This window comes from Equus caballus, chromosome X (assembly GCF_041296265.1).
Source record: "Equus caballus isolate H_3958 breed thoroughbred chromosome X, TB-T2T, whole genome shotgun sequence".
Classification (NCBI taxonomy): Eukaryota; Metazoa; Chordata; class Mammalia; order Perissodactyla; family Equidae; genus Equus; species Equus caballus.
The window spans coordinates 100011652-100038429 of record NC_091715.1 but is presented as its reverse complement, the minus strand read 5'-3'; the positions used below and the strand labels follow the sequence as shown (position 1 = coordinate 100038429).

General features: G+C 42.6%; 2 protein-coding genes and 1 long non-coding RNA gene across 5 annotated transcripts; 1 reads left to right on the top strand and 2 right to left on the bottom strand.

Moving 5' to 3' along the window:
- Positions 1-210: 210 nt before the first annotated feature.
- Positions 211-6288, bottom strand: LOC100060405 (uncharacterized). Its single transcript, XR_011434917.1, has 2 exons — positions 5980-6288; positions 211-5894 (listed from the first exon to the last, which is right to left on the bottom strand). It is a non-coding gene; the product is annotated as an uncharacterized lncRNA (long non-coding RNA).
- Positions 6289-10002: 3714 nt separating this feature from the next.
- On the bottom strand, positions 10003-16099 carry HNRNPH2 (heterogeneous nuclear ribonucleoprotein H2). Of its 2 annotated transcripts, none has more exons than XM_001493778.6 (2): positions 15886-16099; positions 10003-12213 (listed from the first exon to the last, which is right to left on the bottom strand). In XM_001493778.6, exon 2 carries the CDS (start codon positions 12158-12160, stop codon positions 10811-10813), a length of 1350 nt encoding a protein of 449 aa, XP_001493828.1. In that variant the 5' UTR covers positions 12161-12213; positions 15886-16099; the 3' UTR covers positions 10003-10810. The 2 variants fall into 2 exon arrangements, with proteins under 2 accessions (XP_001493828.1, XP_005614397.1); XM_005614340.4 differs by having other exon boundaries at positions 15898-16080.
- Positions 16000-25250, top strand: GLA (galactosidase alpha). 2 transcript variants are annotated; one of them, XM_001492649.5, is made up of 7 exons: positions 16000-16492; positions 19980-20154; positions 21197-21374; positions 21929-22020; positions 23887-24048; positions 24262-24459; positions 24857-25250. In XM_001492649.5, the coding sequence occupies exons 1-7, from the start codon at positions 16287-16289 to the stop codon at positions 25121-25123; spliced, it is 1278 nt and encodes a 425-aa protein (XP_001492699.3). In that variant the 5' UTR covers positions 16000-16286; the 3' UTR covers positions 25124-25250. The 2 variants fall into 2 exon arrangements, with proteins under 2 accessions (XP_001492699.3, XP_023490110.1); XM_023634342.2 differs by lacking the exon at positions 24262-24459 and having other exon boundaries at positions 16036-16492.
- Positions 25251-26778: the final 1528 nt, after the last annotated feature.

Here is a 26778-nt window from a genome sequence, read left to right as displayed (position 1 = left end):
TACAGAACATTTGTCAGTGTTAGAGCTATCACTAAGTATGGGCTCTCGGCAAAGTCAAGATGCCTCTCCCATCTTCACTTCTGTAAGAGGACAGCAACAACTAGCGGTCTCGAATTGACCATCCAGGAATATTGTGGAAGCCAATGAAAAAGCCCTCTCCATTCTTATTTGGTAGGAAAGAGGCTATATGAGGCCAAGGACAGGTTTTGCTTTTGGTTTTTCTTTTAAAAGATTGGCACCTGAGCTAACAACTGTTGCCAATCTTTTTTTTTTTCTTCTCCCCAAAGACCCCCAGTACATAGTTGTATATTCTAGCTGTAGGCCCTTCTGGTTGTGCTATGTGGGATGCCGCCTCAGCATGGCCTGATGAGTGGTGCCATGTCCGCGTTCAGGATCCGGATCCACAAAACCCTGGGCCGCCGAAGCGCAGTGCACAAACTTAACCACTGGGCCACAGGGCCAGCCCCTGCAGGGCAGGTTTAAGAGTCACACTGCAAGTATAAATCTTCCTCCTAGTTGTTGTAGTAGTAATGATAAGAAGGGTTATTTAATTTCCAATGGAGCAGGACCAGATGTCACCCGACAGTCAAAGGTCACAAGTTCACAACCTGTAGGGCAATAAGAGAGCCATCCAAAATTAAGTGGTTTCTCTGCATCAGGCAAAGTGCTTTACTTGTCTGAAGAATTTACTGAATTTTTAAAACAAGTTTAGAAAGTTAAGATTATCATACCCATGCTGCGAATGAGAAAACTGAGGATCAGGAGTTAAGTCATTTCCCTAGGGTCAAACGGCTAGTAAGTGGTGCACCAGGGACTCAAGGGCAAGTCTGTCTGATTCCAAGACACCAGCTCTTAGATAAATACCATGAGAGAACTGAGGGCCCAAAGATACATATCTAATCCAAGTACAAGGGAAGAGAAAGAAATGTTCACTCCCAGGAGCCCTTCTTTAACCACAGACTTCTTGGATCCTACTTTCTGAGTAAACTGTCCTCCGCATTCTCCATTTGTCTGGCAGGATTAGGGATAGAATCAGCATCAGTGCCTGGATGCACTATCAACTCTCTCCCAAAAGGACACAAGAATTACAGAAGAGAGAGGGATGGAGAGAAGGAGCTAGAGAAGAAAGGAGCAAAGGAAGGAGGAAAAAGACTGACAAAAGCAGTTGCATCTTCTTTTAACCTTTCTATTGAGGACAACATGCACACAGTAAAGTGCACAAATCTTAAACGTACAGCTCAATGAACGTTACAGATGTATCCTCCCATGTAACCAGATCAAGGCATAGAACACTTCCATCACCTCCTAAGGTTCCCTGGGGCCCCTTCCCAGTTAATCCCCACCCCCAGAGGTAACCACGGATCTGATTACTGTAAATAAACTTTAATTTGCATTTCCTAGAATGTTATATAAATGGAATAAGACAGTATATACTCTTTTTTTTGGTTTGGCTTCTTCCACTCAGCATAATTATTTTGAGATTTATTCCATTTTATTACTAAGCAGTATTCCATTGCATGGATGTACCACAGTTTATTCATTTATTTATGCATATTAGAGTTGTTTCTAGGTTGGGCCAATTATGAATAGCGTTGTTATGAGCATTCGTATACAAGTCTTTGTATACAAATATGCTTTCATTTCTCTTGGGTATACACCTAGGGATGGAATTGTTGAGTCACAGACAAGCGTATCTAGCTATAGTAGAGTCAAAAGCACTGAATCTTAGACCTCTGTCCTCTGCCTAGTCTGGCTTTTTATTTTAGAGAAGTTAACTTCATTTTTCCCCACAAAGTGAAAGTTACATATACTCTCTATAGAAAATTGGAAAACACAGCAAAGCAGATAGAGGGGAATTACTCCTGTAACCCAGCCTCAAATAAGCTCTTTTCTTTCTGGAATTCGGTGTTGTCTAGTGGCTGACTTGAGAATGCAGAATCACAGCTAGAGAGCTTCTGGAAAATTAACCGAACAGACTGTGAAGCATAAAACCAACTTAGAAATGCAGGAGATGCTCTTTGTGAAGGAGTTAGATCCAGTACACTGCAGGCTTGGTTTGGACAGAGCCTCTGGTCAGGCCTAGAAAGGCAAACAACTCCATGTTCTCTGCCAGCCTTCCTGAGCTTTCTCATACACAGCACGGCAGGCAAAGGAACACACACACACACACACGTTCTTCCTGCCCTAGCAACTGAGCTTGTGCCTATGAAGAGAAAAAATGCTTAGATCAGGTCCGAACATGTGCTACATCCATACAATGGCATACAGTGCAGTCATTAAATATGGTTTTGGAGGTCTATATTTAGTGATAGTAAAGTGTGGTCCAGACCTATTTTGGGGACATAACTTAGTGTAGTGGTTAAGACCATGGGCTTTGGAGACAGACAGTCTGGGTTCAATACCTAGCTCCAACCCTAGCTCTTTGACCTTCAACAAGTGACATCGCTTAGCTGTACCTCCACTTGAACATCTGTGAAAAGAGACGGATGATGCAGCCTACGTCCTGGGGCTGCTTTGAAGACTAAATAAGATAAAACACTGAGACACTTAGAAAAGCACTTAGAAAAAGTAAAGCTTGGTTCATGACAAACTTACCATCAACAACAGGAAATGGGCCATCAGCATTACCCCACAGTCCTTCTATATTTCTCTGGTCCACCCACTCTCACCCTTACAACTAATTAAACCTTCTCCATTCTCTTCCAACTTCCAATGCCTCCTCTTTCTCATTCTCTCTACATGCAGATGATGTCCATTTACAGAGAAAATAATAGAGCGAGTCTTCAGAAGGGAGCTCCCTCATCTTCCTAACACTAAACACAAACCTGCTGACACCTGCACACATCCTGTCAGCAGTCCCTTAATTTAGAGAGATGCTCTCTCCTCCTACTGAGCACTAAGTCTTTCACCTGTGCTTTGGGTTGCAGAACCTTCTCTTTCTCAACAAATGTACACTATAATTTATTAATTAATTTACTGTCTTTTCAACCACTCACTCCCAACAGACCCTTTCTTGTAAACTATACATTTCAACAAAATTTCTCCCCGTTGTTAAAAAAAAAAAAAGGCCTCTCTGGACTCCAAATCCCACTCCTGCTACTACCCTGATGATTCCACACCCTTCTCAGCCAAACTGCTACCAATAATTGCCTATACCCCTTGTTTCCACTTCCTTGCCTTCCATTCTCTGCTAACCATACTTCAATCCATTCCAATCCAGACTTCTGCCCTGTCACTCCACAAAAAGAGATCTGGCTAAGGTCACCAGTGACCTCCATATTCCTAAATGCAACACATACTTACCAGTCCACATCTTATTTGACCCCTCAGCACCAAAGGACACTGTTGACAGTCCACTCCCTACTTCTTAAAGTCTCTTCCTTTGGCTTCAATGACACAAGTCCCTCCTGACATTCTTTTACACTTCCCTGGCGGCTCTTTCCCTGTCTCCTTTGCAGGTTAATCCTCCTCTCCTCCACAATAAATCCTGGAGTTTCTCAAGGCTCCTTCTGATTCTATGCTCTCCTACATTCTCCCTCTGATACTCTCTGACCTGGACAACTTTATCCCCACACATGACTTCAATTACTAGCTACGTGCAATTTATATCTCCAGGCTAGATTTTTCTTCTGAGCTCCAGGTCCATCCATTGAACTATCTATCTGGCTGTCTTGGTGTTCTCAAAAGCATCTTCAACACAACATGTCTAAGACCAAACTCACAATCTTCATCCGTGAACTTGTTATTAGTGTCTCTGATCAGGACTCACAAACATCCAGTTGTACAAACCAGAAACTGAGAAGTCATCCTTGATCTCTCACTCTCCCTCACTCCCAATTCCAATTGATTGCCATGTTTTATGGATTTTACTTCCTAATTCTGAAATTTACCATTCTCTCCATCTAAACCATGACTACCTTAGTCCAAGCTACCATCACTTCTACTCTAGATTGTAGCAATGGTTCCTAATGGGACTCCCCAATACCTTCTGACCCCTCCCACCCCTTTGTCCACATTGTAGCCAGGGTGATATTTTCAAAAGACAAATCCAATCATTACTCCCACCCCACGGGGCTTCCAATGGCTCTTAGGATATAGACAAAACTGTTTAAGCTGGCTTATAAGGTCCTGCATATCCTGACTCCTACATACTGGCACAGCCACAAATCCCACCACACTGCTCTCCCACTGCCTCTTGAACTCTAGCCATACTGGCATTCTTTCAGTCTGTTGCTCACCATGCTCTCTCTGAACACAGCCTTAAGCCTTCTCCCCAACTCCAATCTCCAACTGAATTAGCTTCTACTCTTCCTATACCTCTCAGCTCAATAATCCTATTCTCATGATGTAATCTATATAGAAGTCGAAATATAATGAAATTTATATAATGTCATAAACCAATGTTACCTCAATCAAAATAATAAAATAATAATAATAATGCCCTCAGGGTAGCATTCCTGACCACTTTCACTAGTCAAAGTCCCCTGTTTTATAGGCTCTCAGGGCATCGTGGACCTCTTCTTCCAGTACTTGTCCTTACTGCAAGTGCACACTTGTGTGGGTATTTGCATGCTATTTGGCTCCCCCACTAGACTATGAACTCCACGAAGACAGAGACCATGTAGATGATTTTTACCCACATCTGTTTCCTCAGCACCAGCCCAGTGCCTGGTAATAAGTAGACCGTCAACAAGTATTTTGTGAACGAATGACTGAGTAGTCACTTTTTGGTGGTCTCTTAAAAAAGAATGGCCCCCTAGCAGGCCAGACAGATATATACTACCAGAAGCACTGTCTAAGGGTGTTTTCTGTCAAAGAGAAACAGAGCCAGACACTAATCAAAAGCAGTAAAGACAGATTTTACTCAGTACTGTTGCAATAGAGGAAAAGAGACTTCAGTATGGAACTGGGCTCAATTCTGAATACAACAAGGACAAGTGGGGATTTACAGCCAGGGAACAGAGTAAGAGAGTCAGTGGATGGAATATTACTAAGAGGAGACATCAAGGGGAGGAGGATTCTTGCTAAACCAACTTAAAAGGATTCTTGCTAAAGGCAGGCCAAGGTGATCAGGTATCAAGGGTAAGGGGATGACTTAGCAGGACTCTTGCTAAAACTGGGCTAGGCAAGCCCAGGACAGGACTCCAGACAGTGCCCCAAGACAAGGCCTAGTTGAAAAGAGAGCTTAGAAAAGCCTGTCTAAAGTTTGGTCAAGGAAAGTCTTTGTCATTTCCTTAAGCCATTGTATTTTTCTCTATAATTATGACCCACCTTTCCTGCTAGTCTCCCTACAAAATCTATCTCCACCATTCTTTACTTATTACTGCACAGGCATTTTATCTTTGAGATATAATTTATATTCATCAAGCTGACCCATTTTAAGTCTACAATTCAATGTTTTTTAGTAAATTTAGAGTTGTGCAAACCATCACCACAATCTAAGTTTAGGACATTTTCATTACCTCTAAAAGACCCTGCATGCCCATTTGCAGTCACTCCTCCTGTCCCTGCCTCATAGGCACTTTTGAAGACCCTCATATTTGCCTAAGGATAAAAGGTACAGCCTAACCAGACAAGCAATAATCAAAACCACCAGACGTGAAATAATTTGAAAACCACCAGGTAGTCACTGTGCAGTCTGATTATTTGCTCAAAAAGATTTACGAGAAGACAAATCACTGTGAACTGAGGAGTGGGAGGAAGTGTCAAGGAAGAGGTAGACCATTTCACGGCTTTGCTGCAAGGGAAAAAAAAAAGCACAAAGAAACGAAAATAACATGAGTTGAGAAATAAACAAAAGAACCAACATGTTTTCGGAACTTGCTGAAGTTCCAATATGGTGTTGTGACAGTTGGCGAACTGTTTGTCCTTGATCCAGTCGGCAACTTGAGTTTCTAGAACAGAAGGAAAAGGATTAATCACAAGCCATAAAAGTTGAATCAACACTCAACTGAAAATAAACATGTATTGAGCGCCTACTGTGTGCCAGGCAAAGGGCTCTGAGTAGGGAAAAGCGGCTTCCGGCGGCCCCCCAGGGGCGCTCGCCTGCCTGCTCTCCGACTGGCCGGAGCGCTGGGAGCGGGAGGCAGGGCTCCCGGGGGGCCGGCCCGAGATAACCCGGGAAGGGCGCCCAGGGCGACCCCAGTGCGGCTCCTGCACTACCGCGGAGCCCGGCTCGGCCTTGGCCTCCCGCGCCCGACGCCCGGCTGGACGGAAAGGAGCGAGAGGGACGTGGCGAGGGGGCGGGACGCCCGGAGCAGCAAAACGTGCCCGCCGCGCTCGGTAAAATGGTCGCCTCTCCACGGCGCTCCGCCCACAGCAGCCTTCCCGCGCGCGCCCCCGCGCCCGCCCCCCCATTCGCCACGCTGACCACGCCCCCTCCGCAGCGCCGAGAGCAGACCCCGCCCCCGGCCGCCAGGCCCCGCCCCCCGGCCGCCAGTCCCCGAGGACCTCGGCCTGGTCCATTTCCGGAAGCGAATGTACTGCTGGCGTGGCGGGGGCTGGGATCGAGGGTCTCTGAAAAGCGGGAAGCGAGAGGGAGAAATCGATTCTTATCAAACTCTGTCTTAGCCCTCTTGAGGCCCCCTGCCTGACCCTTGCCCCGCCTCTCAGCGGGCTTGCGGTAGGGAAAGGGGTCTACGAGCAGAGGAGCGAGAGAAGGGACCCTCTCCTGGCTGGACCCAGCGCTGGTCACCGCCACCCTCACCACCCAGGTCCCAGAGTGGATCTGAGCCGTGTCCTTCTCTTCCCTCGCCAGACGTCATTTCCTCCCCCACGCCAGCATCCTGTTTCTTTTCCACAAAGTTGATTCTCACCCTCCCTGAGACTCAGTTTCCTCATCTCTAAAGTGGGGATGGCATTGACATGTAACGACCTCGAGTGTTTGAGAAACAAGCCCTGTGCAAAGGGGGGAGGCAGGAAGAGGGAGGGAGAGAGGAAATAAGAAAAAGGACCCTAGAAAAGGCTCCTCACGATATGCGGGCAGATGTCCTAATTAGTGTATTGGTCAGACAAAGCACTGGAATAGATAAACAGTTCAGAAAATAATTACTGAATAAATTACACTGATTCTCAGATGTTGTCTCTCAATACCCATCTCTTCCTTAAGAAGCGCAACATTCTTTTTTCAGACTGCTGGTGGCTGGTGGGAGGTATGTCCTGTGCATCTGTCTGTGCAGATCACTGCTAGGGGGACGGGGGCTTCCAGACAGGCTTTAGGCCCAAGCTAACCCCTCACCTCCCCAATGAGGTCCTGCACCCGGCTAACCTGGCGATCCCATGGACTTGCCTCCTTTGCATTCATTTTACAAGACTGAATTTTGGTCTGTGTGGAGGCAGGTTGTGAAATGGCCCTTGAGACACTCCCAGTATCAGGCACAGCAAGAGGAATTGCATTCCATCTGCAGCTGTTTTGCAATAGCCCTCGAGGCCCGTCTTGGAGAAATCTTTGTTTTTGCTGACAGCCTCGGAATTCTCCCTGATGGAAAAGGACCTTGATTTGGAAACAGATTTGCAACGCATTTTCCTATCAGTTTGCAGGGGTGGGCAGTACAGAAGATGTGCCACACTTACCGATAGGATTGTCTCTGGTTTAGTGACCTCCTTTATGATTGGACGAATGAATGCAGGAATAAACGAGTGGGTGAATAGCGGAATCCATGCATAAGCCAGTGGTTCTGAGCAGCAGAATCACCCGGAAGGCTTGTTAAAACACAGAGTTTGGGCCCCACTGCCAGAGTTTCTGATTCAGTCGGCCTGGAATGGGGCCTGTGACTTTGCATTTCTAACAGTCTCCCAGGTCGTGCTGGTGCTGATGTTCCAGGAACCACAGCCTGAGAACCACTGGCATAAGCCATCAGTGGAGACCCCATTAGGCCATGATTTTTGTGGCTGCAGACTTTCAGCCTTATCCTGCCAAGTGACTCACTACTCTCCTGGGTAGTGTTAGATTTTAGAGAGAGGTGTTGTGTGAGTGTGTGTTTTCACGCGCATGTGTGCATCTGTGCTGCTGTCCCGACAGGTACTGTTGTCCCTTTCCACATCTCTAGTACTGATCGCTGACCTTCTCCAGGGTCTCTCTCTTTTGACTGCTTCCCTGAGCCCTTCTGAATATTCTCATCCAGCGATGAGGAAGCAAATATCTTTGATCTCAGGGTTCAGCCAATCCTTTCCTGGGATTTGGTGACATCTAGTGGCTAACCAGAGAATCTTTGCTCATAGTTATAGAACGTTCTGGAAAATTAACTGGGCAGCCTGGAAAGCAAAAACACCTACTTGTGAATCCTCTGAGAAAGGTTTCCTGGAGGGCTTAGGAGGACAAGGTAACGACTGCTTCAGTATGACACGAGTCAAAATGGATTTCTCGCTCTCTTGGCAGCTATGACAGAAATTAGAAGTCATCATAGAATCTCAAATCACCTCCCACTGTATCCTCAGTGTGAATGACTTCCTAGAAATGGTGCTCAATAAAAAGTTCCTTGAATAAAGTGAAGTCAGGTCATACCAATTTGATATTTGCTTCCCGTCTCAGCATTTCACTGGGCCCCAAGCTCTAGCAGACTAAGGGTAACAGTCCACTTCCAGGCTGGTCAGGAGATCTACAAAGAGATCTGTACAAGTTTATGGGCAGCTGTACTAACTCAGGGCATCCAGACCTGAAGGTCATTGAGAGGTGTAATTAACAACCATTACGATGTGGGCAGAAGTGTGCGATAACCCCAGATTCAGAAGCGTTGTAATTCCCCATGGGAAGTGCAAGGTGTTGCAAATAATCATACACAATTTGTACTTTAATGGAAAGTTTAAACTACTTTTACAGGATCGGAGGGGAGGCAATCAGGAATCATGAAGGAAGCTGCTTCTTAAAGTTGCTATTTTGGGGTTTATATAGGCCTTCAGCCATTAGAGAGCTGTAATAGGTCTCAAAATGTGGTCCTGAACCAGCGGCATCAGATTCTCAAGCACCACTCCAGAACGACCGAAACTCTAGGAGTGGAGCCCAGTAATCAATATTTTAACAAGCCCTGCAAGATGATTCTGGTGCACACTAACGTTTGAGAACCACTGCTTTAAAACAAGCCTTAAATGCCCTGAAAAACGTTAAAGGGTGCTAAGAGACTCTATTAATGAATTCATGGAGGAGACAATTATTTCTACAACATAGGCCTACTTCTTTTTTAAAACATAACAAGCTGTCTTAGATCTTCTAATTTATGGTTAAATGAAAGAAGATTACTTATTTGCTTTCACTTCTTTGCGTTTTGAAGAATGCTGTCTTGATAAAGTACAAAGCTAGATAAACCTAGATAGTCCTGTGGACATGATGATAAGTTTAGAAACAAACAGAAAGAAGCTCCACCTCAGTATTAATCAAAGAAATACAAATTAAAATAGTAACAGGATACCATTTTTCAACTAACAAATAGGCCAAGATCAAGAAGGATAATGTGCATCATTGAAAAGACTATGGGGGGGGGAATTAAAAAAAAACACACACTCCTGGTGGAAACACCAACTACCATAATCTTTTTGATAAGACAAATCAAATGCCTTAAAAATGTGGTGGGGAGCCCCAGACCCAAGGCCGAGTGGTTATGTTCACACGCTGTGCTTCGGTGGCCCAGGGTTTCGCCAGTCCAGATCAAGCCATGCTGAGGCAGTGTCCCACACTGCAGAACTAGAAGGACCTACAACTAGAATATACAATTATGTATTAGGGGGCTTTGGGGAGAAGACGGGGAAAAAAAAGATTGGTAAGGATGTTAGCTCAGGGCCAATCTTTAAAAAAACGAAAAAGTGTGGACCTTTGACTCAGCAATTCCACTTCCAGGAATGTATCTTAGAAATAATTAATGATATATGCAATGATGTATGTATAAAGATGCTAGTGTATGCTTATAATTAAAAAACTAAAAGCAATTTAAATTTCAACAGCAGAGGATAGTATAAAAGAAATGGCTCATATGATAGAACATAATAAAAATCAAGCTGTACAAGATTGTATTTCCAGTTTTTAAAAGGAAGATTTATTTAACAAGTTTCACTTAGTACAATACATCTAATGGAAATCACAATACAAGGAAAGATTTAAATGAAAGCCTCAGAATTTCATACAAACGACACGACCAAACTCCTAAAGTATTGGTATTACATCTCAAAGTTGTCCCAGATCTTTAAAAAAAAAAAGTAAAAGTGTACACTCACGTGCCTTACAGGATATTAAACCGAAAAGCTAGAATTAACAAACATGCCAAATGTTTTCACTTTGAATCGTAGACACAGCTCCTATAGTTGAGTTTTACAGAAAAGCATGTTTCTCAACATGCATCCAAAGGTTTCAATGTATTGTGGTATAAGAGCAACATTTAACATAAGTGAAACTGCTTTAACCTAAATACGCTTACTGCTTAGGTACACTCCTACAACATAACTAACTTGAGGAAAGCTGAAAATTGTTTTAACAGTTATGGTCAATACTGAACTTTGTTATTACATCCTAGATGAATGTTTCAGTGTTCGAAATTACTGAGCTTGAAGTTTTAAAACAATCTTGACTTCCACTTTACAGTAAGCATGAATCACAAGCCTGTAATGCAAAACTGTTAAACTTAATTTTTGTTTTCTTAAAAAAAGAGAAAGAAAGAAAAAGAAAGAAAGAGAAAGAAAGAAAGCTGACCAAGAGTGATCAGAATCAATGATATTTCCCAGTTACCAATCATACTGGATATGCTAGACATCCCTCCCGTTCTATTCAGCTCCCATAAATGCACAGCTTTTATTCCGGAGTAGCTGTTTACTGCCCCTTCCCTGCCTAGGCGAGGTTGGACTGGTAATCACTGGAGTTCTCCTGCAGAACTTGGTCATAACCACTCATACTGCTCTGACCACCATAACCACCTCCGTAACCACCACTCAGCTGCTGGCTAGCAGGACCCCCATAACTAGACTGATTGGATAAGCCCATCCCTCCCATCATTTGGCTACCATACGCACCACCACTTGCCCCTGCTGTAGAATTCAAAAAGAGCTCTACATAGCTGTGATCGTAAGCCCCCCCGCTTGTTCCTGCAGTAGAATTCAAGAAAAGCTCCACATATCTGTGTTGCATATTAGCTTTGTCTTTTGCCATAGCTGCCACAGCATCTTCATGAGTAGCAAATTCAACGTCTGCCTCCCCAGTAACTCTGCCATCGGGTCCAATTTCAATGTGTACTCTCATGGGGTTAAGAGGTGAGAAAAAATTGTAAATATCATTCTCAGTGGCTCTGTAAGGTAACCCCCTCATGTGTACACAGTGCCCTGTGGTGCTCTGGAAACTGGACCCACCATCTCCATATCTATGATCAGACATTCCCGAAAAGCAGTAATTGAGGTCTCTTCCAAATCTATCAGACCCAAAGCCGTACCCATCATTATAGCCACCGTAATCATCATAGCCTCCATACCCTCCACCATAGGCACCCCGCCTCATCCTTTCAAATCCAGCCCCTCTGCCAATGCTATTATACCCTCTGCCAGCCCCCGGCCTATCATAGGGACCCGGCCGCTGCATAGCCATGAGCTTTCGAGGGGGGTCGTAGTGGGTTCGGACTTCAGCTCGGCTACTCTTGAAGATCTCAATGTATCTGTGCCCTATTCTTTCCTTGTGTTTCTTTAAGGCCTTTTCAGCTATCTCCTGTGAAGCAAACTGCACAAAGGCCTCCCCTGTGCTCCGCCCCTGAAAGTCCACCGGCAGTGTCATCCCATTTGGCACAATTTCCAACCCTGAAAAGAACTGAACAATCTCTTCCTTGCTACAGCCAAATGGGAGTCCTCTAAGCCGGACGAAGCCATCATTGGCAGTATCAGGACTATTCGGACCTGTATGCTTCAACACCCAATCCATTTCAACACTGTTGGACTTGAATACTTCAACATATCTGTGTCCCATGGTTTCTCTGTCCTTCTTCAAAGCCAATTTCACTTCATCTTCAGATTCAAGTTCGACAAATGCTTCACCGCTTGGTCTGCCTTCTCTGGTGTAGATGAAACGAATGCCAGATGTGCCATTTTGGATTTTGCAATCGGAGAAGAAGCGCATCACTTCGTCAGCTGAGCAGGACCAGGGTAGGCCCCTGACCTTCACCACGAACCCCTCCCTGCCTTCTGTGCTCAGCATCATGGTGACTGTTGGGCTCTTGGTGGCAAACTCAGCTCAACGCAATTTCGGTATACCTGAAAAAAATTAGAAAACTATTGTCATGGAAAAATGTTCAGGATACATAGAGAAAAAAGCAAACTATTAATACAAAACAATTACACTAAAAGCTTTTTTGTAAAACATTCATATAAACAAGACGACTGCACCAAATTTCTAACTCATTCATTTATTCAACGATTACTTATTCAATACCTATTATGTGTTGGATACCAATAATGGTGGTTATTTCTGGGTGGTAGGATTATGGGAGCTTTTTGTTTCAGGGAATGCTTTCTTTGGACACTTCTATATGTTCTAAGTTTTCTGCGTTGACCATATATTAACATTATAGTCAGAAAATACAGGGGATGCCCCCTGGCCAAGTGGTTAAGTTCGCACGCTCCGCTTTGGTGGCCCAGGGTTTCACCGGTTCGGATCCTGGGCGTGGACATGGAACCGTTCATCAAGCCATGCTGAGGTGGCATCCCACATGCCACAACTAGAAGGACCCACAACTAAAAATACACAACTATGTACAGGGGAGCTTTGGGGAGAAAAAGGAAAAATAAGATCTTAAAAAAATATTTTAAAAAAGAAAAGAAAAGAAAAAGGCATAAAAAATTAACAGCAACAAAATCGGTGAAAGACGTCAACATATCAAACATGGCTATATCTGATTACATAAAAATGAAAAACTTCATTGCGTCCAAAGTAAGATTAAACAGAATTAAAAACAAACAATATACTTGAGAAGATTCCTTCAACAAATACACGAATACCCTTATTATATAAAGAACTCATGCAAATTAATAAAATCAAGGAGATAGTAAGGCCTAAGAGATAAATGGAAAAAAGACATTATGGGGAATTCACGCATTCACTTTACGTTTTTCAGTTGCCAGGTCCAGTACTTGGCTCTGGCATACAAGGATCAATAAGCCCAGAAAGGCCTTATGGTCCTACAGGGGCACTGTACATCTTTACTAAAGACAAAAGGGCAAATAAACATTATCCCTGCTACGAGAGAATTCCATGTAGGGTGAAAGGGTGGTATAAAGCAGGCACTGGTTAGGCAATTCTATCAGTTGGCGCAGAATGGTCAAATGAAACAGACTAACAGGTTCAGGGATCCATGAACAAATTCTAAAAGTTATGATGGAGCATACAATAGGAGGCGGCAAAGGAAGAGATAAAGGCTGGCAAGGTAGAGATCACATCCCAAAGGCCTTATTTGATAGACAAAGGCCAGGGACCTTTTAAGGGTTTTAAACACCGGAGTCAAGGGAAGGGAGTGACGTCATCAGAACCTTTTCAGATAGATCGCCCTGGCAACAGTGTAGCACTCAAACAGAGGGGGTTGTGGTGACACGAGCAAGATCAGCTAGAATCTCAGTCTCTCAGAGACATGTTAAGGGATTCACCAAAGGCAACAACAGTTTAAAAAACACAGGAAAGATGTGACCTACACATTCAAAGCAGTAGACTCTGCGGGACTTGATAAGATTAAATATAGGGGGAATACAGAGATGAGGACACAGGAGAGGAGTCTGGGAAATGTTCAAACCTCATCAATCATCAGAAATGCAAATTAAAACCAGAATTAATGGCCACTTTTCACCCATCAAGATAGTAAAAATTAAGCAGTGAGGATAAGTCAATGCTGATATTCAAGGTTCACAAACTAATACACTCTTAGAGGAGTAAAAGTTGATCCAGTATTTCTGGAAAGCAACTTGGAAATATGTATCATGCCTTTTGATATAGTAAATCTACTTCAGGTTATGTGCCCTAAGGAGATGATCTGAAATTCACACAACGATTTATGGAACTATATATTCTTTGCAAGGTATTTTATTAAGAAAGATAGAATATTACACACAATTTAAAGGTTACAAAAATATTTAGCAACATGAAAAATTACTTGTGCTATAATCTTACGTGACCCAAGATCACAGCTACTTTATAATCTCAACTATGTAAAAAATATATGTTCACATATCCTTCCACCCTGCTAGAATTCCTTCCAGGAAGCTGGTCAACAGAAATACTCTCAAATGTTCAATGCAGCACTGTTAGTAACGGCAGAAAATTAGAAAGCTAACTAGCCATTAACAGGAGAATGGCTGAATGAATTACACTTTATCCTTAAAATGGAATGATATGCAGCTGTTAAAAATAAGACCTGCCCTGAGCTACGAAGATGTTCAAAATATATTAAATGAAAGAATATGCATAGTATGATCCTACTTATTTTAAAGTATAAGCATGCATGTATGTATATATATATATATATATATATATATATATATATGTAAATGCATAGAAGATGATCCAGAAGCACATGATACAAACTTGTTTTTTAAGAAAAGAAGACCGGGAGGGGCGAAGAGTGAAGAGGATTTTCACTTTTTATCCTATGTACTTCTATATAGTTTTAATTTTTAAAAATCACTGTAACTGGAATAAAAAAACAATGTTAGAAAAAAATACATGCTTGAGAAATATGTCAAATGTTAATAGTGATTACTCTGAGTGGTGAGTTTACAGCTTTTTCAATTTTATTTTTCAATTTTTTGTGCATTCTTAACTTTCTACAGAGAAAGGAATTACTTTTATTTCAGCAAAAAAATAACATAAAACAAATTAAAATGTTTGTTTTTCTGGGATTTGGTATAACAAATTTTATAAAACTTTCTAATTTTGTATGTGGATGGCTTACCTGACATAGTTTGGAGACACTGGGCCTCTTGGAAAGAAAGTACAAAGTGTAAAAACTGACATAAAACTACAGCAAGGATTCAACAAACATTCGCTAATTGCCTATTATGTGCCTGGCACACTGCATCTGCGGTGATAACAAGTCTTCCTATAAACATCTTTCGGTCTGAGTGACAGATTTACGGGCTGTATTTTTGCCTGCCTAAGCTCTTGGATGACCCATCCCATTCAATGTCCCCGCAGCACTCTAGGCCTTAGCATCACCTCTGTAGTGGCAGGGAGGTTCTGCTTCGTTACTGTTATCTCCTAGGAAGGCCACCAGGGCTCTGTTGGCTGAAGTAGGAACGAGGATTACATCTGCGAGTTAAGAATTTGTGTATGTATATGTGTGCTATACACATACTTTTTATACACCACAATGCTGAGTAGTTATCTCCGAGTGATGAATTACTTGTATTTTTCAAATTTAGAGTATACTGTTATTTTTCGAATGTTCAAAATTGAACATGTAGGTTATTGTTATAAGCAGAAAAATAAACGTTATTTAAATATTCAATTCAATAAAAACATTTATTGGGCGCCTCTGTCACACACGCAGCATTTGCCTGGATGTGCCTCCCCCTACAGACAATCAGGCAGTGGAGACTGAGTGCCTGAATGGATGGACCAGCACTCAGACCACTGGTCTCAATATCTGTTTTTCCTAATCCAGGGACGTGGTTTTCAAACGTTTTTCACCTTACGTTTTCTCTTAAGAGTCCCCTGAGACCCGCCCAGACAGACAGATAGACAAAAACACACACACAGTCACGAACGTCCACCATTTCCCCACCAGGCGCAGCAAAGACGGCTTCCCGGCACTGAGATGGGGGAGGGGGAAGCGGGGGAGGGGAAAGCAGGCAACGAAAAAGGCGGAGGAGGCCCGAAGACCCCGCTCTGGTCTCCATCATCACCACCCCCGGGGCCCCAGTTCCCACCCACACACCAACCTCTAACGATACCGGATAATTTTCCTCCTTCTTCCCTCAAACGGCTATAGCGAGATGGTAGACGACGACCAGAACTAGTTCTGCTCACGTAAGCGATTGATCACGTGAGCACCTACGTCATGTGAGATCTCGGTCACGTGAGCAACTCTCGGCTTAAACTCGGGATCACTCAAGTACCGCACTTCCTTCTGGTATGGAAATAGAGAAGGCCCCCGTCGAGAAAGGAAGAAGATGATTGGTTACGGTGCGTCTTCCGCGACTGATCATTGGTCCGCCTCTGGATAACCGTCCGAGTTGCCTGAGAAACAGTACCGTCATTATTTAAGAACTCCCCGGTGATTGGTCCGCCCCTAAGGTTAAACTTAAAAGCCCAGGTTACCCATGGAAGTCTGTACTGCCTGATGACAGGGACGATGAACCTGAGGAGCAGAGCCCAGCTGCTGGGCTGCGTGCTGGGGCTCCGCTCCCTGGCCCTGGTACTCTGGGGCATCCCTGGGGCCAGGGCCCTGGACAATGGCTTGGCGATGACCCCTACCATGGGCTGGCTGCACTGGGAGCGATTTATGTGCAACACTGACTGTGAAGAAGACCCGGATTCCTGTGTCAGGTATCAGAGATATTGGGTACCCCCTTCCCTTGGCCTTTCCGTGTGTTTGTGTGGCTGTGTTGAAGGGATGGAGGGTCTCAGCGGGAACATTTGGGCCCTAGGGAGAGCTCCCCTACTGGTGCTTTTTTATCCCCAGCAACTGCCCTGGGTTGATAAGATTAAATATAGGGGGAATACAGAGATGAGGACACAGGAGAGGAGTCTGGGAAATGTTCAAACCTCATCAATCATCAGAAATGCAAATTAAAACCAGAATTAATGGCCACTTTTCACCCATCAAGCCCTAAACTTTCTCCTTGTGACCCGTTCTAGAGTAGGGGTCAGGCCAGCGGCCCCTGCTTCTCCGTCTCTCGATGCGTGACCATTCAGCTAGGGACTTTCTCCATTTTACCATCCAGTTCCGTTCAGACCCTTCTCGTGAGCTGCTGCGCTACCTCTGCTGGGTACTGGCAGTGAGCACAGCCGCGGTGAGTAGGGGAGACGGAGGACAAAGATGCCCGCCATTTCTTCTCCTTTTTGGGTCACGGGTTCCTTGGCTGTAACTCGAGGGAGTTTAGAGAGACCATGGAGTCTCGGAGATCTCCCCACCACCTTGCCTTTCAGTGTGGCGTCTGGCTGGAGGAACTTTCTATATCGAAGGCGAGGGTTGAGGCTGGATAAGACAGGTATTGAACCCATCAGATCCACACATTCTTTGTAAATTGAGATAACTCTTACCTCACAGAGCCAACTCGGAAGAATCTGTAAAATAGTTCTTATTTGACAGAGGTGAGCTTTCAATGAGATAGCCCATTTGAAATACATAGCACAGCGCAGTGCCTGACCCCTCAATTAGGCAGATAGAACAAATGTTCTTAACTGGAATCCATGGGGAAATTAATGCAAATCTGCAAATATGAGTATGTGTGTGTTTCTGGAGAGAGGATCTTAGCTTTGTTCAGATTCTCAAAGGGATCACTGATCTAGAAAAGGTTAAGAATCACTGATAGTTATTGTTAAAAACATAATAAAGACACCTGTGGTGCAGAGGTCATGGTACATCCCACTGCCCATAAGTTATTCCATAAATGGCTTTACAGATAAAGTCAGGATGTTAGTCAAACATGACAGAGTTAATTGGCCTTCTAAGTTTCAGACTAAGTCCATTGTGACCCTGGGGTAAAGTGTGTAGCAACTGTGCCCATCACATGTTTCTTTTTGTCTCTTCCTTTTTTTCTAAGTGGTGGTTGTCCTCTTTTTGTATCTAATTATAAAATTAATGCATAATCTTTGCAAAAAATGTTGATAGTAAAGAAGAGTATAATGAAAACAAAGATTCTCCTCATTCCACCACCCAGAAATAATCATGGTTAAAATGTTAATATGTGACCTTGCAATTTTCTTCTATGTAAATAAAAACACAGATTTCTTTTTATTATTTTCAATAAAAATGAGATCATGTTTATGTTGTTGAGTGTTAACAAGACTCTGAAGTCTGCTTGCCTAGGTTAAAATTGTAGCTTATCATTACTTAGTCATGTAACCTTGGGCAAATTAGTTACCTTTTCTAAATGTAAGCAGAGTAGAGTGCCTGGCGCAGAATAAGAGCTTCATAAGTGCAAATTGTGTGTAAATACCATAATTTATTTATGCAATCTTCTGTTGATAGCTAGTCAGGCTCTTCAATTTTATTTTTATTTATTTTTGTGTGTGTAAGGAAGATTGGCCCTGAGCTAACATCTGTGCCAGTCATCCTCTATTTTATGTGGGACACCACCACAGCAGTGCTAGGTCCGTGCCTGGGATCCGAACCTGCGAACCCCAGGCTGCCTAAGTGGAGTGCCCAAACTTAACCACTACGCTGCTGCCGAGCCGGCCCCTTAAATTTTTTATTATTGTGAACAAACCTATGGTAACCATGCTTGTACATCATCTCAGTCTTTCCTTAGAAGTCTAATTACAAGGTCCAAAGGTATGCTCATTTTGTTACATATCAGATAAACTATCCTCCCCAGAAGTTTTCCAGATGCACATTCCCAACAACAGTGTATGAGAGTGCCTGTTCCCCACACCCTGACCAAAAGTGCATTTTTGTCATTCTTTTAAAACTTTGCGAATCTCGTAGGTGTTTTTATTTTCATTTTTTTAATTACTAATAAGGTTGAACATCTTTTCATATGTTAAATTGGTTCTTTGCATGGTTTCTTTTATGGATTGCCTGTTTGTGCTAGCTCCCTATTTTTCAATTGGAAAATGTTTTTGTGGTTTGTTTGTTTCTCTGTCATACACTGTGAATATGGTAGTTCTTGCTGTATGTTGGTTTTGATACCTATGTGTCAAACATCAACTTTTTTCTTTATGATTTCTGGCTCTAGCATCATGTTGAGAAAGTCCTTTCCTACGTGAAGATTATATAGTCACCTACATTTTCGACTAGTATTTTCATGGATTTTTAAAAATATTTCAATCTTTAATCCACCTGGACTTTATTGCCCTATAAAGAGTGCCACATTTATTTTATTTTTTTTTTCTTTTTTTCTCCCAAAGTACCCCAGTACATAGGTGTGTATTTTTAGTTGTGGGTCCTTCCACTGTGGCATGTGGGATGTCGCCCCAGCACGGCCGATGAGCGGTGCCATGTCCTTGCCCAGGATTCAAACTGGCGAAGCCCTGGGCCTCTGAAGCAGAGCGCGCCAACTTAATCACTCAGCCACGGGGCTGGCCCTGGAATGCCACATTTAATATATACTGAATTCCATGGTACCAGATGGCTGGAAGGCTCTCTTTCTGAAGTTTCTCTTTAATTCCATTGATCTGTGTATTCTAATGCTACTGGTACTACACCAGCTTCATTTATCTTTTGTAGAATGTTTACGTGTTTAATCTTTTAGGTGAACTTTTTGAATCATGTTGCCAAGTTCCTTAAAATGTCCTTTTGGGATTTGTTCAGGGTTTTGTTAAATGTATAAAGGTGTGCAGGGAGAATTAGCTTCTTTTTATTACTGAGTTTTCTTATCCAAGAGCAACATAATGTCCCTCCATTTATTCAAATCATTTGGAAACATGATAGTTTTATTCATACGGGCTCTGCATATATCTTAAATGTATCTCTAGGTATTTCAGGTTTTTCTCTTGCTTTTTTGGTTGCTCTTGTGAATGGTATCTCTTTCTCCAAATAGATTATTGTTGATATCTAAGGAACCTGATGATTATGTTGACTTTGTAGTTTCTTACTTTACTGAACTTTTAGTTTTAATAACCTTTTCAATTTCATGTCGTATTTCTCTTCTCATTTTAATTGTTTGGGGTTCTTAGGGTGGAAGTCTTAAGAGGGGAGGGGAGGGAGAAGAAAAAGGGCCCAGTTCATTTTACCTTGCATTGGTTGTGATTACTACTGAACTATTACTGAGTTGAAAAAAATTGTAAAACCCCAAGGTGCCTAACACAAATAGGAGTACCCAACCATTTGTTTAATGAATTGTAATGATTCTTGGAATTTCTCTTTCAGTGAGAAGCTCTTCATGCAGATGGCAGACCTCATGGACTCAGAAGGCTGGAGGGATGTAGGTTATGAGTACCTCTGCATTGATGACTGTTGGATGGCTCCCCAAAGAGATTCAAAAGGCAGACTTCAGGCAGACCCTAAACGCTTTCCTGGTGGGATCCGCCGCCTAGCTGATTATGTGAGTTTATAGATAATTCTCTTTTTCATTCAGGAGACTGTAAGCACCTCTGTACCAAAGCTTGTTCAGAAAAATTTGGAAAGCAAAATAGCTGGTGTCATCTGAACATTGATTGTAAGGCTTATCATGTGGAATTTTCATCCTATCAGCAGATAGATGTTTTGCAATAGCTCTTGAGGCCCATCTTGGAGAAGTTCTCCTTTTGCTGATACCACTGAATTCTCTAGGAGGAAAAAGGAACTTGGTTTTTGACATGTATGTATACATCTCCGTATAAGTTTTAAGCAGCTATTGCAATTGTGCTATAAACTAGAATTTTAGAAGACAGAAGGAATATATTCTGGAGATTGTTAAAGAATAATAGAGCCAGACACTACTCAAAGGCAATGAGGACAGATTTTATTCAGTACTATTGCTATAGGGGAAAGAGCTGAGCTCCGTTCCAAATACAACAAAGACAAGTGGGGATTTATAGCCAAGGAGCAGATTGAGGGGGTCAGTGGATGAAAACTTAACTAAGAGGAAATATCAGAAAGAGAGGGATTCTTGCGAAAAGCAGGCCAAGGACTGAGACATCAAGGGTGGGGGATGAGGAACTTGATCGGATATCAAGTGTAGGGGACGACTTAGCAGGATGTTTGCTACAACTGGATGCAGAAGGCAAGGTTGAGGCCTACTTGAGAAGTGGACTCAAAGGAGCCTAACTAAGGTTTGGTCAAGGAGAGAGTCTATGTCCAGATAAATCTGCCATCGCCCTGGAGAGGTAACTTTTAGGATCCCATCAGAGGAAGATTTGAGCGACTGATAGCTTTCCCTTCAGTTCTCTGCTATAGCTTACATGTAGTTTGAACTCTGCAGAATTGGAGACTTTGCTCTTTCTCCCCCAACAAATTCATCTAGATAATTTTGGGGGCTTGTGAAAAAAGAAAAAGCCCCTGATACTTGGTGCAGTGTACTTGTCTCTGCCCCCAGCCTAGAGTGGTTCTCTCTTTCTACTTCTTGATTGTTCTTCTACTATGGTGACTCCTTCCTCTCATTTCAGGTCCATGGCAAAGGACTGAAGCTAGGAATTTATGCAGATGTTGGAAAGCTAACCTGTGCAGGCTTCCCTGGGAGTTATGGATACTATGACATTGATGCGAAGACCTTTGCTGACTGGGGAGTAGATCTGCTGAAATTTGATGGTTGTCACTTTGACACTTTGGTAGATTTGGCAGATGGTATGTTTCATTCAAGAGATTTAGCCATGAGTAAAGGGAAAAACTTTAAGGCCAAGGTAACTGAGCATCCAAAGAACTAATCTTCACATTTTAAATACCCAGTCACAATACTGGAAGTAATTATTCTCAATGTGCCAGAGTTCCTACCTCTTCTCTTCCTTCAATTTGTCCATGCGTTCACTCATTCATGCATGTAAAATTCATACATGCCTAACCACGGCTAATATTGTGTCTTTTTAATTCAAGAGGACTGTGAGTCAATTACAAACAGTAATTGTAACTCTCCATAACATGACTTGGGAAAGCATCCAGATTGTCAAACAGTCACAGAGAAAGGAGCATCTTCATTCCTGCCTTTCCTTAATAAATGCACCTCCCGACAATCCCAGCAGTCCGGGAAGTACAAGACACAATTTAAGCACAGAGCAGCCAACTGTCTCTGCTGCTCATTTAAAATATAAACATGCCTTTCCAGGCAGCCTCTTTTTAAAATATACAGCACCAACTGGAAAGTCCCTTTTTTCCCTTATTTTACCCATTGTTTTCTCATACAGGTTATAAGTACATGTCCTTGGCCCTGAACAGGACTGGCAGAAGCATTGTGTACTCCTGTGAGTGGCCCCTTTATATGATGCCCTTTCGTAAGGTGAGCTAGTGAGCCCAGGATCCAAAAGAGCCATGCTGATTTTCAGAACTTGAGAACAAAGGAGACAAAGGTCTCCTTTGAAGTCCAACCTTACTTAACAGTCTCATCCTACCATCTCCCCTAGGATCCAGCCACTTCTCACATTCCCCACTGCTATAATTGGAATCTAAGCTACCCTCACCTGGGAAGTCATCTTTGATTCTTCCCTGTGTCTCATGGTTCACAACCTAACCACCAGCAATCCTATCAGTCCTATCTACAAAAGATATCCTGAATCAGGCCACTCCTCTTCATCTCTGCTGCATCCACCTGGTCTTCCAAGCCACCATCATCTCCCTCCCAAACTGCTCTGACAGCCTGATCTCTCTACTTCCACTCTCCCCCTACCCCTGTGCATTTCCGAAGCAGCACTGCAGTGACCTTATTGAAATGTAAATATAATCACATCACTCCCCTGCTTAAAACCCTTAATTGGCCTCCCGTTGCACTTGGAATAAAATCAGACTCCATTGATCTGGCCCTGGCCTGCCCCTCCAACCTCATTTCCCATCACTCTTTCCCTCACTGCACTGGTTTTCTTTCTGTTCCTCAAACACCCCCAAACCTATCGCTGCCTCCAGGCCTTTATGTTTACATTTTGTTTTCTGCCTAGTATGTTCATCCTCCAGGATTTTTAAATGGCTGACTCCTTCTTAATTTTGAGGTCTTAGACCAAATGCCACATACTCAGATGGGTCTTCCCTACTCTAAAATAGCCCTCTATCCCTTCATTCTTTATCGCATTAACCGGTTCCGGTTCCTTCTAAGAGCTTAGCACTATATGGAATTATTTGTTGACTTGCTGATTCTGTCTCCCCCACTAGAATGTAGGCTCCAGGAAGGCAGGGAACTTGTCTGACTTTATCACTGTATCCCTAGCATATGGTAAGTGTTGAATAATTACTTATTCAATATAAATATATTTATCTATTTGTATATTATTTATTTATAAATATATTTATATTATACATGTTATATTTATATTATAAATATATTTATATTAAATATAAATATATATTTATTTTATTGAATTCCTGTTATTTTCTTTTAATCTCTGCAAAATACTCTTACCTCTTTCTCAACATCTTTAACCTCGGATATTCCACCTGCCTAACTACAAACTTTTATTTATTCTATTTATATTCCTAGGATTCAGATTGCCTTATCCTATGCTTGATGAGTCCTGTGTAATTTTGCAGCTTTTATTTTTACTTAAGATCATTCTAGGGGCTGGCCTGGTGGTGCGGTGGTTAAGTTCGCATGTTCCGCTTGGGGTTTGCCAGTTCGGATCCCGGGTGCGGACATGGCACCGCTTGGCACGCCATGCTGTGGTAGGCGTCCCACATATAAAGTAGAGGAAGATGGGCATGGATGTTAGCTCATGGCCAGTCTTCCTCAGCGAAAAGAGGAGGATTGGCAGCAGTTAGCTCAGGGCTAATCTTCCTCAAAAAAAAAAATCATTCTGGTTATTTCTGATTATAAAAGTAATACATGTTCATTTTAGAAAAGTTTGAAAATACAGTGAAGTGTGAAAAAAATTAAAATCCTCCATAATCCCAATACCTTGTTACTGTTTGGTAAATTTCCAGCATAAACTGTGTTAAAGCCATCTTAAGTAGAGATTTTAAGTTATATGGCCTACTTCTGCAGCAAACTTCTTAGAATGAAATTTCATTATATGATTTAGCTCTCCTCATGGAGACCTTTAATCTGTAAACAAAAGAGAAAGCTACTAGGGCCTCCTTTAAACTTGACTGTTTTCATCTCACAAGAATATTAGTAGAAAGTAAATAGGAGTAAACAGAAGAGTTATTTGTGTTTTCACAGCCCAATTACACAGAAGTCCGAGAGTACTGCAATCACTGGAGAAATTTTGCTGACATTTATGATGCTTGGCAAAGTGTAAAGAGTGTCTTGGACTGGACGTCTTCTAACCAGGAGAAAATTGTTGATGCCGCAGGACCAGGGGGTTGGAATGACCCAGACATGGTAAGAACCTGAGCCCCCCTGGTTCCACCCTCCACACTGAGCCTGTCTGGTACTTGACATTCAAGGTAAATTAGAAGGGAAGGCTCCTGGGAGCAGGCTTTATGTGCGAGTACTCCGTAGGGTGCCTTGGAAAGTGGCTGTTCTATCTGCGTCTAGGCAACTTGAAGAATATTTCTTCTGGCTCTTGAATTCTTACTTCATTCTTTGTCTCAGTTAGTGATTGGCAACTTTGGCCTCAGCTGGGATCAGCAAATAACTCAGATGGCCCTCTGGGCTATCATGGCAGCTCCATTATTTATGTCCAATGACCTCCGACAGATCAGCCCTCAAGCCAAAGCACTCCTTCAAGATAAGGATGTAATTGCCATCAACCAGGACCCCCTGGGCAAGCAGGGGTACCGGCTTAGAAAGGTATAGTAAATAATGTTCAATGGGAGAAAACAGGAATTGGCTGGGAACCTGTCCTCCTGCCTTCTAGTTTACAATTCATCCAAATGTTTATTTTACTTTAAGATGTGTGTACTTTAAGATGGCTTTATACCCAAGTGCCAAGCTTGTCTTGGGCCTAAATCTGTTGCATGAGAATAAGCACTGATCTTATGAGAATATTTTTTTTAATCTTGATATTATAATCAGTAATGAGGCTCCTTTTTGCTGGAATCAGTATTTACAAAACATGCTACTGAATAATTTTAATCTTTCCTAGAAGCGCTCAGATAGTTCTCACAATAAGACTGAATGCCACAAACAAGGCAGCTTACTGCCAGTTACCAAGCTATCACCCCGATTTTCTTGGCTTACTTTTCAGGAAGACAACATTGAGGTGTGGGAACGCCCTCTCTCGGACTTTGCCTGGGCTGTGGCGATGGTAAACCTGCAGGAGATTGGTGGACCTCGTTTTCATACCATCTCTCTTGCTTCCCTGGGTGGAGGACTGGCCTGTCTTCCTGCCTGCCTGATCACAGAGCTCCTTCCTGTGAAGGGAAAGCTTGGGTTTTATGAATGGACTTCAAGTTTAAAACTGCGAATAAATCCCACAGGCACTGTTTTGCTTCGGCTAGACAGAACAAACTAGATGGCATAAGAAAGCTTCCTTTAAAGTGTATATTTCGTTGACCAAGTGAATACCCCACTTCTACCTTGTCTTCCATTCCCACTTCAGCTGTTCTTTTATTTCCTTGAATAAAACTGTCCACAAGTGAGCTTTTTTAAAACTACTAAATGTATCTGAAGAGAACATTTTGGGGAAAAGCTTTTGAAACGAATGTTTAACTGCTGAGAAACAGCTATAATTTATTGGGTACTTAGTATGTGCCAGGCACCGTTCTAGAGGCCTAAGGTGTATTGACTCATTTTAACGCTCACAACCCTCAGGTAGGTACTTATCCACTGTAAATCGCAGCCAGGACTTAAACCCAGGCTTTTAACCCTTTACACAGCCACCTACTGATGTACTTGGATGATACTGCTTACAATCTTAGCTCAAAGGGAAGATGAAAAGAAATCAAGTGAAGGGCAAAAACTACCCAAGCAAGATTATAACCTTGATAAATGGAAGATTCAGATCTGAAACTAGAGGCAACCCAAAAGACCACATTACTGAATTTTTACGGAACAATCTTGTCAAGAAATACCCTACCACCTAGGTTCCCAAATCCCAAGGTTGGTTATAATCTAGATCCAACAAATGCAGCTGGCTTTCATCTTATGACGTAAAATACCAGACCTCCGGCCAGAGGATCCCTTCCCTTTAAGATGAATTGCCTTATCTCTTGAGGTTCTGTGATGAGGCAATCAGCCTCAAACTAGGGTATGTGGGAATGGATCATTTTAAGGAAATTTCCACATTTCAATTCCTTTTCCTACAATTTGTTTGCCTGAAGACCAACCTATAGGCAGCTTCAAGCCTGCTCCTTCCCCTTTCATGATCACCCTTCTCCCACGAGCAAATGTATAAAGTCATGCATCTCACCCATCCAAAGGGCACGACAGTACAAAAAAATGGTACAAAAGGCCCACTCAAAATAGAAAGTGCATTTTTTTTTTAGGAAGATCAGCCCTGACCTAACTACTGCCAATCTTCCTCTTTTTGCTGAGGAAGACTGGCCCTGAGCTGACATCCATGCCCATCTTCCTCTACTTTATACATGGGACCCCTACCACAGCATGGCGTTTGCCAAGTGGTGCCATGTCTGCACCCGGAATCCGAACCAGCGAACCCCAGGCCGCCTGAGAAGCAGAACATGTGAACTTAACTGCTGTGCCACCAGGCCGGCTCCAGAAAGTGCATTTTGTAACGATTCCTTTGTCAGGTGATTACAAATTATTTTCAGTACTAATTGTCAGGTGATAAAAATTAGAATGAAATTGGTAAACCCATACTTATACATCCACAGATAAACTAATTTGAAAGAAAACTGCTCCATCTCATTGAGATGCACTTCCAGTTACTGAAATGTGTAGCTTATTTGCTTTGCCATCCAGAGTTTTGTCGCACAAGTATGAAGAGCTGAACATCATTAAGAATGAAGTATACAATAGTATACCAAGAGGAAAAGGATGTAAAATTTGAAACTGTTAGGCATTTCTAAAATTGGATAGATATCCCCATTAGGTTCCACTGAGAAGTTGAATTCACTAGAAACTGCATCCTTTAGTTATTTCAACATGATGAAAATAATTTGTCTACTTTAAAATTTGAGGGGGTACTGTCAAAACGTTTAGGGGGTA